The sequence below is a fragment of the Uloborus diversus genome, chromosome 1 (genome assembly GCF_026930045.1).
Source record: "Uloborus diversus isolate 005 chromosome 1, Udiv.v.3.1, whole genome shotgun sequence".
Lineage (NCBI taxonomy): Eukaryota > Metazoa > Arthropoda > Arachnida > Araneae > Uloboridae > Uloborus > Uloborus diversus.
In genome coordinates, this window is record NC_072731.1 from 187,601,616 (window position 1) to 187,617,308 (window position 15,693).

Below are 15,693 nucleotides of genomic sequence, written 5' to 3' on the forward strand. Positions count from 1 at the left end.
TTAGCGTAGGATGCTGCGTGGCTCTGAGCTTCGCTTTAAATACAAGATATCGTGGGTTCGATTCCTTCAGCGGAGTCATAGGTGTTATTTCCTCTCTTTGTGCTGTGAATCGTTCATGTGTTGTCTTTTCTTTACAATAATAAAGCTGAAAGTCTCTCTCTCCGGATCTCTCTCTCTGTCAGTCAGGATCTCTGTGACGCGCTTAGGGCCTAGACCGTTCGGCCTATTTCAATGAAATTTGGCACAAAGTTAGTTCGTAGTATGGAGGTGTGCACCTCGAAGCGATTTTTCAAAGATTCGATTTTGTTCTTTTTCTATACCAATTTTAAGAAATATTTTCCGAGAAAATTATCACAACGCGGAATAGTAAATTACGAAATCATCATAACGTGGAATCGTAGCATGGGCGAGCCATTTAACATAAAAAATTGGCGAGAAATTCATCATCCAATATTTGTTGATATACAGGCGAATCAAATGACCTTTTAATTTTCTACTACGGGCAAAGCCATGCGGGTGCCACTAGTTCGCTAATAAAGAAGTCCAACCTTCAGAGGCAATGGCACCTCATATCTTCATAGTTATTAATTGCTATTGGTATCCGTAACGGCTTTGCCCATAATAGAAAATTGAAAGGTCTTTTGGTTCGCCTGTGTTTACAAATAATGTATGGTGAATTTCTCGCTAATTGACTTGCCCATGTTACGGTTACATGTCATGAAAACTTGGTAATTTACTCGTCCATTTATGATAATTTTTCTCGGGAGAAAGTTCTTAAAATTGGAATAGAAAAAGAACAAAATCGAATTTTTGAAAAATCGCTTCGAGGTGCGCACTCCCATGCTACAAACTAATTTTGTGCCAAATTTCATAAAAATCGGCCGAACGGTCTAGGCGCTATGCGCGTCACAGAGATCCTGACAGATATCCAGACAGAGACTTTCAGCTTTATTATTAGTAAAAATGACACGAAAATAACAATCCATCCCAAATTATAATATGGGGTTAGTAATAAAATCCTAAAGGCAAACTAAAAACGGCCATAAGTGTGTTAAAATTCATATGCTTGCTATCTAATATTTTACAAAATCTAAAATTGTAACATTCTAGATGCTTGATTGTTTGAAAGTTATTTTTTTCTTTTAATTTTGGATGTTGTATTCCGTAAGTTGAAACTAAACCAATTGGAAAAATTAGCTGATGAGCATTTTAAAATATTATCAATGCTTTAGCATTTTTAGAAAAATTATTTTGATTTTAGAAGATTAATTTTACGAAGTGGTAATTAAACAATTGATTCTTGAATAAAAATTAAAGAAATTTAAGAAACAAAAATGCTTCTTGAAAGTTTTTGCCAAACTTTCAATTTTTACCTTGAATATCCCTGAAGAAATGAATATAGTTTATGAACCTTTGCAGTTGAACAAATGTACATATCTTGTCTTTCTAAAAATCGATAAACTGTACCCCTTGTGAAAAGTTCAAAAATTGAAAAAATTGGGATGCAAGACCCCACTTTTCTGGATTATTGTCCATATCTATTTGGCGCAGGCCGAAGCTTTCCGAATTTTTTTTTTTCAAATAACCATTGCTTCGAACAACACAGTTTTCTTAGTAGTGTCAATCACATTAGTTTTTAATTACTTTATTATAATTATTATAGTTTACAACTATTATAATTTTTTCTCTAAGTGCTGCTAAGCTAAAAAGTGCAGGCCAAACCAAAAGTGTTATGTAACAAACCAAAAATAAGGTGTTCAGGTGGAGGGGGAAACACACTTGAATTTTTTCCTTTAAAAGAGCTGTTCGTGCCAGTCACAAATATGAACTTCAATCAATAACCAATTTTGACTGATGTAGTTTTCAAACATTTTGTAAAACAGTTTTGAATTTATAATTATGAAGATATCGTGAGATTGTGTGTGTGTGTGTCACGTCAATTCTGCTAAAATTTAATCTTGAGCTTTATATAGCTATTTTCGAGTTCGTGACTGTTGAAAAGTGGTCTGGCTCTTGATGACAACATTGTATCGTTGGTACCGGGGTGATTAATACGAGGAAACTTAATTATTTCCGTATTTTAGTGTATGAAGAATGCGACAAAATATATACATTGTAATAAGGACAATAAAAAATATTTTACATAATAGGAGCGAAGATCAAGTTGATACAGATACATGTCGATGTATCTATCATACATCTATAAATTAGCATCTGGGGCAAAAGTGTAATATAAAGGTGATATCAGAGGCATGTTATTGCTAAATTACCACGCGTGAGGGATTATTACGGCTTTGATTTTCAAGGTCTAAAATATATTCAAATCTTAGAAAACATACATTGTAATAAGGACAATAAAAAATATTTTACATAATAGGAGCGAAGATCAAGTTGATACAGATACATGTCGATGTATCTATCATACATCTATAAATTAGCATCTGGGGCAAAAGTGTAATATAAAGGTGATATCAGAGGCATGTTATTGCTAAATTACCACGCGTGAGGGATTATTACGGCTTTGATTTTCAAGGTCTAAAATATATTCAAATCTTAGAAAACATATTTCGATCATTTTTGAAGAGTAATAGAGATAATTCATAGCCACCGTTTGATTTTCTACTTAAGTTATTCTAATCTTATTTGGTTAGGAACAATTTTTTTTTTTTTGGGGGGGGGGGGTGTTATGTCTGCATTCTGATCTTACATACTTTGAGAATAATGACTTTGAAAGCATTAAGTTGATGTCGATCACTCAGAGCTGATTGTTAAGAGCATAAAAGATTAAATCATTAATGGTTACCTACATAATTAAAAACTGAGCGTATGTACCTATGTATCTGTCTATATATCTATGTCCGAGTTACTTCTCCCGAACGCCAGTAAACTGACCATCGAACCAGGTATCAGTGGATTCTTAATTTTCCCGTCTTTATGTTTGACTGTAAAACATAACCCTCCGATAATAATTAGCGGAGATTTCAATTGAAAACTATTAATTATGATACTTAGATTTTGACATAAAATCTCTATTTTTCGAAGGCTTTCTTCCATTCAAATTATTACTCAGTGCTTCATCTCATTAAAATTTGTAGCGTGAAGAATATCTTTGATAAGGAAGATGTGTAGCCATTTTTTTCTAAAATATGAAGAAATAAAATTCTGGCTTTTGTGTTGAGGCTTTTCCTGTAATCGGGAAATTTAAAATATTTCCTTTTTAGTTATTTTTCCGCAATCTGCCGCAAAATTTTACTGATTTTTTTTTTCTTGTTCAAGCCTGATTATTGAACACGCGACACTTGACATAATTTTTATTTTCGAGGTGGACAGTGCAAAGCCAGGCAACGCAACTAGTACTTATTCGATAGCTGCAAGCTAAAAAATAACTGTTTTAGAACACAACCTTGCACTGAATTTTGTGTAGATGAAAAAAAAAACTAAATGAGTAGTACATTTTCTCCAAAACTGGCCCACTATATAAGCGTTAAAGATGTGCGTTGTCCTTTAAGTTAAGCACTGCCACATTGAAGTGAACAAAATAGGAACGTCAAATTTTTCCTGCCTCCTCCTTCAAATAGAATCGGCGTAACTGGTCGCTGGCTGATTCTATGGAAAACGTGACCAGGGTGTAAGAAGCATTTCAATAATCAAAGCTATTGAAGCACAGTAAAATATGTGAGTAGTGATAATATAGGTGAAAACAATATCCCGCTTATTTAAATACATGTTCATTGTGCCAAAACAATGTAATGTTCCATTTCGATCCCGGTTGATGGAATATCCGGGCCAAAATGGCTATTCAATGAAGCGGGTTCGAGTGTGAAAGTTTACGCTTGATAAAGACAAGAATTTTCCATGTCACAATTGCAAGGGAAACCACACGACATAAAATCAACGACAGGTATGCAACTTTTATACTATAATACTTACAAAATATTTTCGTTACCCAAAGCTGCCCTAGAAAAATGCATTTTGACTAACCCCAGATGTGTAAATCCGTTACTAATCAGTTTTAAGTCATACACAGCACTGTCTCAGTAAGATGAAAGTTTATAAATAACATTTTAATTTCAATTTATTAAAGGTATTAAGCAGCATGGGAAAGCATTTTCTATATTAAAAAAAAAATATTTTTTTTCCTCACGAGTAAATAATTTCTTAAACGTTCAAACAATAAATACACGTTTTTCCATTAAAATAAAGAAAGCAATTACTTCCACAAAAACAAAATATGTCATTAATAATGTAATTGCACATTCTAATGAAGTTGAAGTAATTAAATGCCCTGCAATTAAAAACAGAGCAGCCGTTTTAAACCTTTAACGAAAATGTTTATACTGAACGTTTGCGTGTCTCATTAGGAAATACAATTTAGATTCACAAATTTTGAGTCTTCGCTTATTCTAATGCTTCCTTAAATGCCAGCGCGAATATAAAGGATCATAAAACATCTTGAATCCAAGAAAACTGGAGAATCTATGATGAAGGCGTTTAGTGTCACAATCAAGAAGGCGGTGTTGATTAATTAAATTCTTAAACGCAATAACATTATACTGCAACTGAACGAACTGATGTGCGCCTCCCATGACTTCCTTTTATCCAATTTAAAGTCATTTTCCCATTATCGGTAATTTTAATGTGATTCAATGTTTAATCTTAAATATCACCAACAGTGGCCAAATTAAACCAGATTTTTAAAAAAAATCGCCAAATTTGTCGCCAAGTTGGCAACAAAACTTGGCGACCAAAAGACTGGCGATATATCGCCAAGTGTCCGCCAAATTGTTACACCACTTGAGTTTACATCGAAATTAACAATGATTTCCCCCAAAAAGGGGCAAAAGACCCCCTTAAAAACACCCAAATGCAACCAAAAAGGAAAGGTGCACAACTAGACCCCACTAGGAGTCTACGTACCAAATTTCAACTTTCTAGGACATACCGTTCTTGAGTTATGCGACATACATCCGCATACACACATACGTACATACATACATACATACAGACGTCACGAGAAAACTCGTTGTAACTAACTCGGGAATCGTCAAAATGGATATTTTGCGTGTCTATACGTTCTTAGGCACTTATCCACGTGTGGTCGAGCCGAAAAAAAAAAAAAACTCAACATTCATTCGGGGTGAGTTAAACTGAAAATTAAGGTCGATTTTTGAGTGAAAATTTTTTCGTAATACAATACTTCCTTTTTAGTAAAAGGAAGTAAAAATAATAACGGGAGATTTATTAATTCGAATTAAATATGTAATAAGAAAGAGTAATTTCTTATTCGTACCAAAGTATATTAATTGCTGCAAGTTTTGTTCCTTAATCTCAAAGTAAACATGTTGTGCAACGTACATAAATATAACATTTACTTACTAATAATATTAAAAAGAAAATATCCCGTCAAGATTTTACGGGAGCAATTTTCATCTACATTTGAACAAAGCCATTCCTGTTAGGTGATATTTTGATAGTTGAAATTTTAACTCAAATTCCAGTGGATTAACCCTAAACTCCAGTAGATAGCGTTCATTGTTGAATACTTTTTCATTGTTTCATTCTCCTAAAATGACAGTCTTACCAGTAAAAGAGTTGAATTACCGGATCCAGCTCAATCTTGTCACAATAAAGCATTTCCCTGCATGACAAAAATTGATAAAAAAATGTTATTAAATTATCATGACGTGGAACGAGTTTTATTGCTTATGACGTCAGGAGCGTTATTCGATCAGTGAATTCGCTATGATTGGATAATTTATGCATAACTTTCTGCAAAGTTAATGTTTTTGCTAGTGATAGATGTCTCTGAAAATCTAAATGCTAGCAATAATTACGAGTTTTCAGGAAAAATATAGTTCAACAATGAAATATGAAAAGATATTCCGGTGTGGAAAATTTCACGCAGATTCACCATTAAGATTTGTTTCATACCTTAATTTACATTTTATTGCTGTATGATGAAAATCTTAAATGCAAATTAGAAATTTCAAAACAATACAAAAATGGTAGTTTGCTTTTTTTGCAGTAGCTTAACGAGCTATCGTCTGTGTTCTCATATTTCGCAAAAACAGTTCGGGTACAAAAATAATATTAAAGTTTCTGGTGCCCTATAGTTTGAGATGTGTCTGATTATGCCAAGCCATAAGCTTTCCTCCGAACTGTTGCTTTCTGTACCAAATATACCAGTGCAAAAAGAAATGTTTTGTTTCCTGATTTCAACGTCAACAGAACTGTATGTTATAACCTTTCAATGATTTTGGTTAAGACATTTATGGAAATTTGGATCAGAATTCAGCTGAAGAAAATATGTCATTAAAAAAATATGTTTCATCCCATAGAGATTAGAACTCATGACCTTTTACATTATTCGCGAGACGTTATAACCAACGGAGTCAGCAGGCGATCTGAGTACGGGATGATATGTATTGAAGCAATGCGTAAAAAAATTGAACAGTTTTTTCGACAGAACAACCGAAATGTAAATTATTACTTTATTTTTAGCTGAAGAGGTTCAAAATGATGCTTTTTCGTATAAAATTGACATACGCTCAGAAAAGTAAAATTAACTGGAGCTTCTAAAAGCTCATAAACTTATGTGGCATGCACTTAAAAGTCATTTTTTTTACCATGGAGAGATGTTTTTAAATCATTGACTCCATAATATATCCACTTTCGATTTCTTTGTAATATCCTTAAAGAATTGTGTAATGTGCAATTTAATAAACATAACGACATCAGTTTAACGTGTTTATGTCCTCGAAAATCTTCATATTTTTTTATTTTAGAGTTATTTAGTAGTAAATGACATTACTGACTGATATTACCCCAGGGTAAGGGTAATACAGTTAAGCTAATCCTCAATTTTTTTTATTGTAATACCAATAAGTCAGATTATTTGTGGCTCAATTTGAGCCTGATATAGGTATATATAGATGTAAGCAGTTTTACATGATTGCGTTTCAAAATTTTAAAAATTCAAGTTTTATATTGATTTTCCCTTAGGTGAATGCCTTACCCCATTCCTAGTTAACTTAAAGGTGTTTAGACAATTGAAACTATTGTTTGTATTAGAAAGGTTTTAAAGAAAATAATTTTTGTAGTTACTATACTAACAAAAGGACATTAAAAGAAGCACTCACTGCTTATAGCAAGCTAGGTTTTTATATATATATATATAAAATTGCATTTTCTAAAACCCGTTTTTGCAAATTTTGTTTCCAAAGATTTAAAAAAAATGGCTCATCTCTATGGATACTGCGTACAAATAATGTTCTTCTTGGGACTTAAAAACTATGTTTTCAAAGATTTTCCCAAGTTTCTTACTTTAAGATTTAAAAAATAAAAATAAAGAAATGAATAAAGAACATCTATTTCGCACAGCAAACGAAGACGTCACAAATTGTATAGCTTTAACGTCAAAAGGGTTGAAGTGGAAGTAAATATTCCGAAAAGAAGTAGTGACATTTTAACGGGCAATTTCTCGTTCAAGATTACGAAAGTTTTCTTTAAAATGTTTCCTGAACTTGGGATGAAGTAAAGATTTTCCTTTCTCTCCATTTTTGGGTTTTCGAGATCTTTAATGACAGCTGGAGTTATATTTGTAAATGCTTTTGCATCAGTGTAAGTTGTTTTCGCGAAAGCACAATCATTTGGAAGCTATATGAGTGAGCAATAAATATTTATGATATATTGAGAAATTTCGAAATGAAGTAGAAAGAAATTCTGATGATGACCAAGACCAAAACACGGAAAGGCTGAGTTCTTAGCATTTTCATATTGTAAGCCAACGTTCGAGAACAAAAAATGGGTATTTATATATTTTATAAACTTACAACTTGCATACTAAACAAGAAAAGTCATGATTTTCAGTTTTTAATGATGCAGAAACGTTGCTTTAATCAATTGTTTTATTACATGTTTGAGTGATATTTCAAATGCATAATGATATATGTAGCATTCCTATATATGATTTTAATACTTGAGAATAACGCCATTTTGTTTCAATATGTTCATTATGGTTTTAAAACGCATTACCATAACATACAGTGCAGGTTTATTAGGAATTGTATCTTTATTTAATTTTTAAAAAAGGTGCTAACTAGCCCAATTTTACTGCCATATAGGATAGCCATCGAAAAAGCGAAATGTAACTCAAGACGTTTAACATATGCTATGACAATACTTCTAAAAGAGGTAAGGCTTAATGAAACTACATCAAATCTAAATACAAGTATGGAGGAATGAACTTTTCATTGATTAGAGTAATTTACAAGCATAATGAAAATATATAGCACATTTTTAATCTAAAAGCAGCATAATCATGTATTTTTGTAACCGACAGACACGTGTACTTTTTTTTTCTTTTCTTTTTTCCTTCTGGTTTATTTATTAATGTTTTTTGCTAAAAGTATGTATAAATTTTCGACATTGCTTTCTAAGATCAAGAAGGTAACAATTAGAACAAAATGCTACTTCTGGGACGATATATTTTGGTAAGGTTTTCATAAATCACTAAGCATTGTAAACTATCGATGTAAGTGATGTGTGTATTAAACAAAATAATTTGAAACTATCAATTACAGTTTGATACAAAGTAATGTTATCATAGTGCAGATTGTTTTTAAAGAATTAGAAAACAAATAAAATACTGCGTTTACATGTTTACGAGTTGCAATGAGTGGCTTTTTGTTGTAGCAAAACTTGCGAGGGATTCAAATCATTTTTTCACTTAAATACTTTTTTTATCAGGTTCAGTTGGGAGGAAAGACACATTTTAGCATAACATGAATTTAAGGAATTTTGCAGCAATTTGCTGTCTTTTCAATGTAGTTTTTATCTGGAAGACCAAAGCTATTCTAAAACTTTTGAAATTAAAAAAAAATGTTTTCTTAAAACACTTAAATGACGGCAAACATAAAAAAATTACGGGTAAATAAAAAGTAAAGAAAATAATTTCGACACATCAAAAACGTTTCTAGGAAAATTCGAAAAATTCGCTCTCATATATTTTTTCTACGTTCGGTGCATTTCAGAGAAATAAAGTCACGTGTCACATTTAAACTGACTTCAGCATTACTCACTGAGTATTTGACACTATTTTAGAGCGAGTTCCAGTCGAAGTGTCACATGACAAATAGAAACGCTACTCTTTGCTTCGATGAATTTGATTTGATAAGCATCTCTAACAGTGACTGGTTGAAGTTGAAGTATTTCTGGGGGGAAACCGCACATAGTCAAGTTTCTTGCTGATATGCAGTTTTCGTTCTTGAAGAAACCATTTATCGTGTACTTGCTCGCCATCGCATGTAAAACTGGGAGTAAGAATATTAAGTGATTCTTTGACTAGTGACATTTGGCTACAATTTATCGCAACAAGAATGCCTTCCGTAGTAGTTTATTCGTTGGCAAATTGTGTTCTAAAAATGCAGCCAATGATTGCTGCGTTTAGACCAAAAGATGAGCTGACTAATCTTCTAAAAATAAACATATCGCTGCCCTAAATCAATTCTAAGACATGTTAAAAAATGCTGTTTTGAGAAAAACGCATTTAAATATTCAGTTTCTAATATGTTGTTTAGGAAATGGGCCCATAAAAATTGAATGAAAGAGTGAACACACACTCAAACCTGTTTTTGGGCGGTGGATAGAGACCGCATAAAAAATCACATGAAAAAAGATCGTCCGTTTTATGAAGAATTTTGTTCCTTTTTTAAGAATTTTGTCAATTGAGTCCCAAACTGAAATTTTCATATACTGCACAAAAGAAAGCAAAACAATTCGCACGAAAAAGACCGCACAAAAACAGGTTTGAGTGCACTTAAATATTTATATGTCGAAACGAAACTAAAAGAGCTTTATTTTGCAGATGCCAATATCAAATATGGAGAGAGAGAGAGAGAGAGAAATATTGATAAATATTAAAAGACATAAGTAGTTAAAGAAAAATGGTACTTTGAAGCTCTATGTAATCCTGGTGGTTCTTCACTTCTTCCCTGGTGTTAGCAGGAAATGTTCGTTTAAATAAATAGTCTATCTTTTCTCAGCCAATAACTGGTCGTTAATTTAATGATTTTTGAACTTAATATATTAATATTTTAAGTACTTCGTCATGCAGAGCAGTTAAATTTATGTTGAAAATTTCGCATTATTAGACGCGTTTCTGAATTATGATTTGATTTTCATAATAATTTCTAGAGAACATAACCGATTATTATAAAAGTCATAAATTAATAAACAATACAAGTTTTTATTCATTTTCACACATATTGACAAAACATGATTTGGACCTTGAAGCTAAGGGGCATGCATGTGAAAATGAAAATTTTCGAGAGAACTAATATAAGTGATAGAAGAAAGTTCAATTTATTTTGGGAAAAACTATGGTACTACTTGCCCTTGTAAGTTTTGCTATGCAGCAAAATTAAAAAAAAAAAAATACTGAAACTCGACCTATACGGTTTTTACTTTGCACACAGTTTACTCACAACTTGAAAAATCTCTCACACTTTCTTGATTAAAATGGGTCTTTAAAATAAATACGCAAATATTATTTTTTGAGTGCTTTCCTTTAAAGTGCAAAATAAACTTAAAATAGGATTGTACTCAAAATTATTTGTTCAAATCCATTATTTCGATAAGTATGAAAAAAAAGAACTATTAAAAACTATATGAACTAAAAACCTTTATTACAAAAGCATTTTTTAAAAGTAGGCACGATTTATTTATCAGATTTTTAAAATTGCCGAATTTAAAACTTAACAAATTGATCCACTTTCTCAGTTTCTTTAAAACCTTCTTATGCGCTAAAGAATGAGAAAGCGGAATATTATACCGAGTTTTCCTTAAAATCATAGAGAAAAAAAATGATGCAAAATAAAAGTAAAGCGATTCAACAAAGCTGCGAAGAAGAAAGCTGCGAAAGAATAAATAGAGATTAAATGCACAACTGACACACTTAGTAAACAAAATAGTTATTGCATGCAAAGAGATAAAGTGTATTTTTGGCAGCTCTTTTCATTTTCTAAAAGCGTTCTGTAAAATAGCAGTAAATATTCTTAACGGGTATTCATGACACATGGTACTAATAGTTCATACTTTCTTCATTGTGATATTCATTTGTTTTGTGTTTTACTAAGATAACTTTATGATAGGCTGTTCGTTATTTGGGTAAGTTATTGGTATATAGCTTACAAACTATCGTGGTTACTATTAATGACTGAAAACATATATTTTATAAATTTCTAAAAAAGAAAAAACATTTGTGTATAGAATTGGGATAACATATCATTCACTCAAAACACAAAGTGTTATATTTATTACTTATTTAAAAAGTAATGTTTTTTTAAACTTAGAAATATTAATGCAATCATTCGGCTCTATGTTCTATAACTAGATTTTACTTTTAATGATACGTTTCATATTTATTTTTGAATATTTTTAATTTTTTGCAACGCATATTTTTTATTTATGGAACAAAATGACAACATTTTGGAAGATATTGCAAAATCATACATAAATGTAGCGGACTAATTTGGAACAAATCCTAGTCGTTTTCCATCGCAAGATAATCACACACCATTCAAAAACCCTTTGAATGCCTACATGAGTGTTTTGTTTTGCTGCTGTCTGCATGTAACATAAGGCGATATGAGGCAGTGATAAGCAAAGGGATGTAAGTGCAAAAATTTAAAATTTGGAGATCTGGTACAAATGACAAATGAACCTCTCCTTTGTCTTGGGGTAAGATTTAGTACTAAGTAAACCTGGTAGGTGCTTCTGTATAGCATGATTTAGAAAAGAAATTCAATGAAGATGAACCTCTCCTTTGTCTTGGGGCAATATTTAGTGCTAAGTAAGCCTGGTAGGCGCTTCTGTATAGCATGATTTAGAAAAAAAATTCAATGAAGATGAACATCTCCTTTGTCTTGGGGCAAGATTTAGTACTAAGTAAACCTGGTAGGTGCTTCTGTATAGCATGATTTAGAAAAAAAAATCAATGAAGATGAACCTCTCCTTTGTCTTGGGGCAAGATTTAGTACTAAGTAAACCTGGTAGGTGCTTCGGTATAGCATGATTTAGAAAAAAAATTCAATGAAGATGAACCTCTCCTTTGTCTTACTAAGTAAACCTGGTAGGTGCTTCTGTATAGCATGATTTAGAAAAAAAATTCAATGAAAGTCAACCTAAGAAATTATGTTTAAACGCGTTTTACTTAAAACTTTAAAACGTCCACTTCCACCCTTTGCTTCTCACTGCCTCATATAATATTTGCACTTCACCCTTATTAAAACATTGCAATGACGGACCTAAAGAAAAGTAATTCAAATTTGAAAGATACGCAGACGTTATGGTGTTCAAATGTTCTAATCGAGAGACACCAGAAAGCATTTTCAGCCTTTAACAGTATGATTTCCATGTGCTTTCCCATTTCTTTCTTTTTTTTTCCAAACGTTCATTGTTAATTCAAAATAAAACTATTTCTACTTAATGTCTGCAAAAACGCAACTGAATGTTTTTTTGTATCCCCGGATTCTTCCTAGAACAGAATACAACGATTTTTTACTTCGGAACTTTTCTAATTTAATGACCAATTACAAAGGCAAACGTCCTACGTTTAATCCGATAAGAGTTAGATACGCAAGTTTTCGTCTAAGCTTCTGTTGCACTTAATGTTCATTTGAAATTTATACAAGAGGACATAAAGTATTTAAACAATCTCATATGTGTCGTATGATACCTAATTTGTACTGCAGTTACTCGCTTAAATCCTTCTTTATATTTTACTTTTTATTCACGATTTTTAAATACTTTGGAAAAATTTAATTTCATTACATGAAGGACAGCGTGAATTGCCAATTTAGATCAATCATTTTGTGTAGCTTAAAAAAAGACTTCCGATTTTTTAAAGTTCAAGCAATTAATGCAGTTCATTTTTATTTTTTATTTTATTTCATTTTATTTAAGAATTTGATTATTTTTATATTTTTCAAAATATAAAAAATATATTTAGAACTAAAGAATTAGAAGAAACTCAACTTTGCCGTCATCACGCCGAAAAAAGTAGCTTCAAAATAAAGTGAAATATATAAAGAAAATCGCAAAATTCTTATCTTTCATATTCATAATGTATATTTTATATTGTGTAATGTCAAACTATAACAATTGGAAAGTAGCTTGAAATAACCCTTCAGATGTATCACTACTGAAATACTTTTTCTAAAAACTAACATTTCATTTGCAGGGAAGTGAATATAGTCATGTAAAAAAATCGTAAACATAAACCTTGATAAATGCAGTAACTCTGCAACACTAATCAATGCGTTTCCATAAACCTAAACACAAACTAAATGATAAGATTTTATAAAAATACTCTTTACTCGGTGCATGGACTTGCTCATTTTCTTACAAAGCCCGTGGCTTACTAGTGGTTATAATCAAATTTTCGATTACAAAGACGACTTGCCCACTATATGAAAAACTATAAATTCAATGAGTTTATAACGGATAATCCAAGCTGGTCAAATGCAAAATAATTCGCCGTTTTCTTATTAAAAAATTAACATCGAAATATAATTTTTGATGACGTATCGCAGACTTATGTAAAACAAAAAATGCTTAAAAAATTCCTTAATATTATTATGAAACATAAAGTAAACCATCAATTCAAAACAATATATTTTAAGCATTTACGAAAACAAAATACGTTACTTTCGTCACATTTGTTCTACGAACATGCTTTTTTTATTTAAACAGCGCACCAAACGCTTATTTTAAAATCTCTTTTTATTCTAGAACATTCAGCTTGGATATGTTCCATTTGGTTTCTTCCTGTCGCTATTTCCGCAATCCTGTGAATCCGCTGCGTCATCTAACCCCCGGTTTACAGTCGAGTCTCCGTATAGCGAACACTCTATTTAGCGAAGTTCTCTATATAACGAAGCATGTTTGGTGACACTGAAAGTTTCAATAAAAAAGCATGCAAATCTGTCTCTCTTTAACGAATATCAAATGGCCAAATTTCTCTATTGCGAAGTTTTTATGTGGGAGAAAGACGATGTTTCCGAAAATAGAAGTCTTTCTTCTGGTGCTTTTGTCGAGGATTACTCATAGTACAACTTTCTTATCTTGTCTTTCAACATTCCTTTCTTTTTGTCACTTGTGTCGACGGAAGGAGAGAGACTTGAAAGGAGGAGGGAAGAATTCCCAGAGGGGGTGAGGTTTCTTGGAAATGTGTTGACCGGATGTGGTGTGATGGATTCTCATTCTTGAACTGACGTGCACATTTCGCTCATTTTCATCTTGCTCTGCAACGTGCTGCGTTGCTCAAAATGTCGAAGAGAAAGTGTTTACCATAAAAGAAAAAATTTCACTTCTCAATGATGTTGAAAGCGGCATCAAGAAGAAAGATGTAGCCGCAAAATATGGCATTCCTGCTAACAGTGTATCCACTATACTAAAAAATAAGGATTCCATTTTAAGTAAAGCTGGTGAAGTAGGGAATTCCAATGCAAAACGAGTACGATTGTGCGTGTATGACAACGTCGATCAAGCAGTTTTAAAATGGATTCATTCCGTGCGGGATCAGAACTTACCTTTGTCAGGTTCGCTAATTAAAGAAAAGGCATTGCAGTTTGCCAACGCATTAGGCTACTCGGAACTCCAAGCAAGTGTTGGATGGTTGGACAAATTTAAAAAACGTCACATGTTGGTGCACAAAGTAGTTTCAGGAGAAAGTGTTGATGTGTCGGATGAAAGTTGTGAGCAGTGGAAAAATGAAGTGTTAAAACCGGTATTAAAAGAGTACCAGCCAAAAGACGTGTTTAATTGCGATGAAATGGGACTCTTTTTCAAATGTCTCCCAGATAAAACTCTTACTTTTAAAGGAGACGAGTGTTTTGGTGGAAAACGTAGCAAAGACAGAATTACAGTATTGGTTACTTCAAATATGACAGGGGAAGAAAAGCTGAAGTTGCTAGTTATTGGGAAGAGTAAAAACCCTAGATGTTTCAAAGGCATCAAACCCTTAGAAGTGAACTATCAGAACAGTAGAAAAGCTTGGATGACAGGCGAAATTTTTGAGAAGTGGTTATTGGACTTGGACAAAAAGTTTGGGAAAGAAAAAAGAAAGATTGCATTATTTGTAGACAATTGCCCATCACATCCACCTGAAGTGAAATCCAAAGTGAAGAACATAAAACTTATCTTTCTTCCTCCAAACACTACCTCGAAATTGCAACCGATGGATCAGGGGATAATTAAAAATTTAAAAGTCTACTACCGAAAGCGAATTTTGTGAAAAATGATTGCCTGTGTTGAAGAAAACCAACAGTTTTCTAAAACATATGTAGACTTGAGGACTTGCATTTCAGAATTGTCTAAAGCTTGGCAATCTGATGTGAAAGTCACAACAATTTCCAATTCATTTAGAAAAGCTGGATTTGCGAAGGAATTTTCATCAGGAGAACAAGAACAGGAGTCTCACGTGGACAGTGAGCCAGATGTTACAGAAATTTGGGACGGTTACCGTGAGAAGAATAGTTTTACAGATGATGTCAGTTTAGAAGATTTTTTAACAATTGATGATGGTTTGTCAACTACTGGTCATTTGACGGAAGAAGAAATTCTGGACTCAATTGTAATGAGTAATGATGACAATGATGAGGATGAAGATCAAGATACGGAAATATACTACCC

At 32.3% G+C, this 15,693-nt stretch overlaps 1 protein-coding gene across 1 annotated transcript; it reads left to right on the forward strand.

The window, feature by feature from the left end:
• The first annotated feature begins 7,579 nt into the window (after positions 1-7,579).
• Positions 7,580-15,295, forward strand: LOC129217755 (tigger transposable element-derived protein 4-like). Its single transcript, XM_054852096.1, has 2 exons — positions 7,580-7,620; positions 14,389-15,295. Exons 1-2 carry the CDS (start codon positions 7,580-7,582, stop codon positions 15,293-15,295), a joined length of 948 nt encoding a protein of 315 aa, XP_054708071.1.
• The last annotated feature ends 398 nt before the right edge of the window (positions 15,296-15,693 follow it).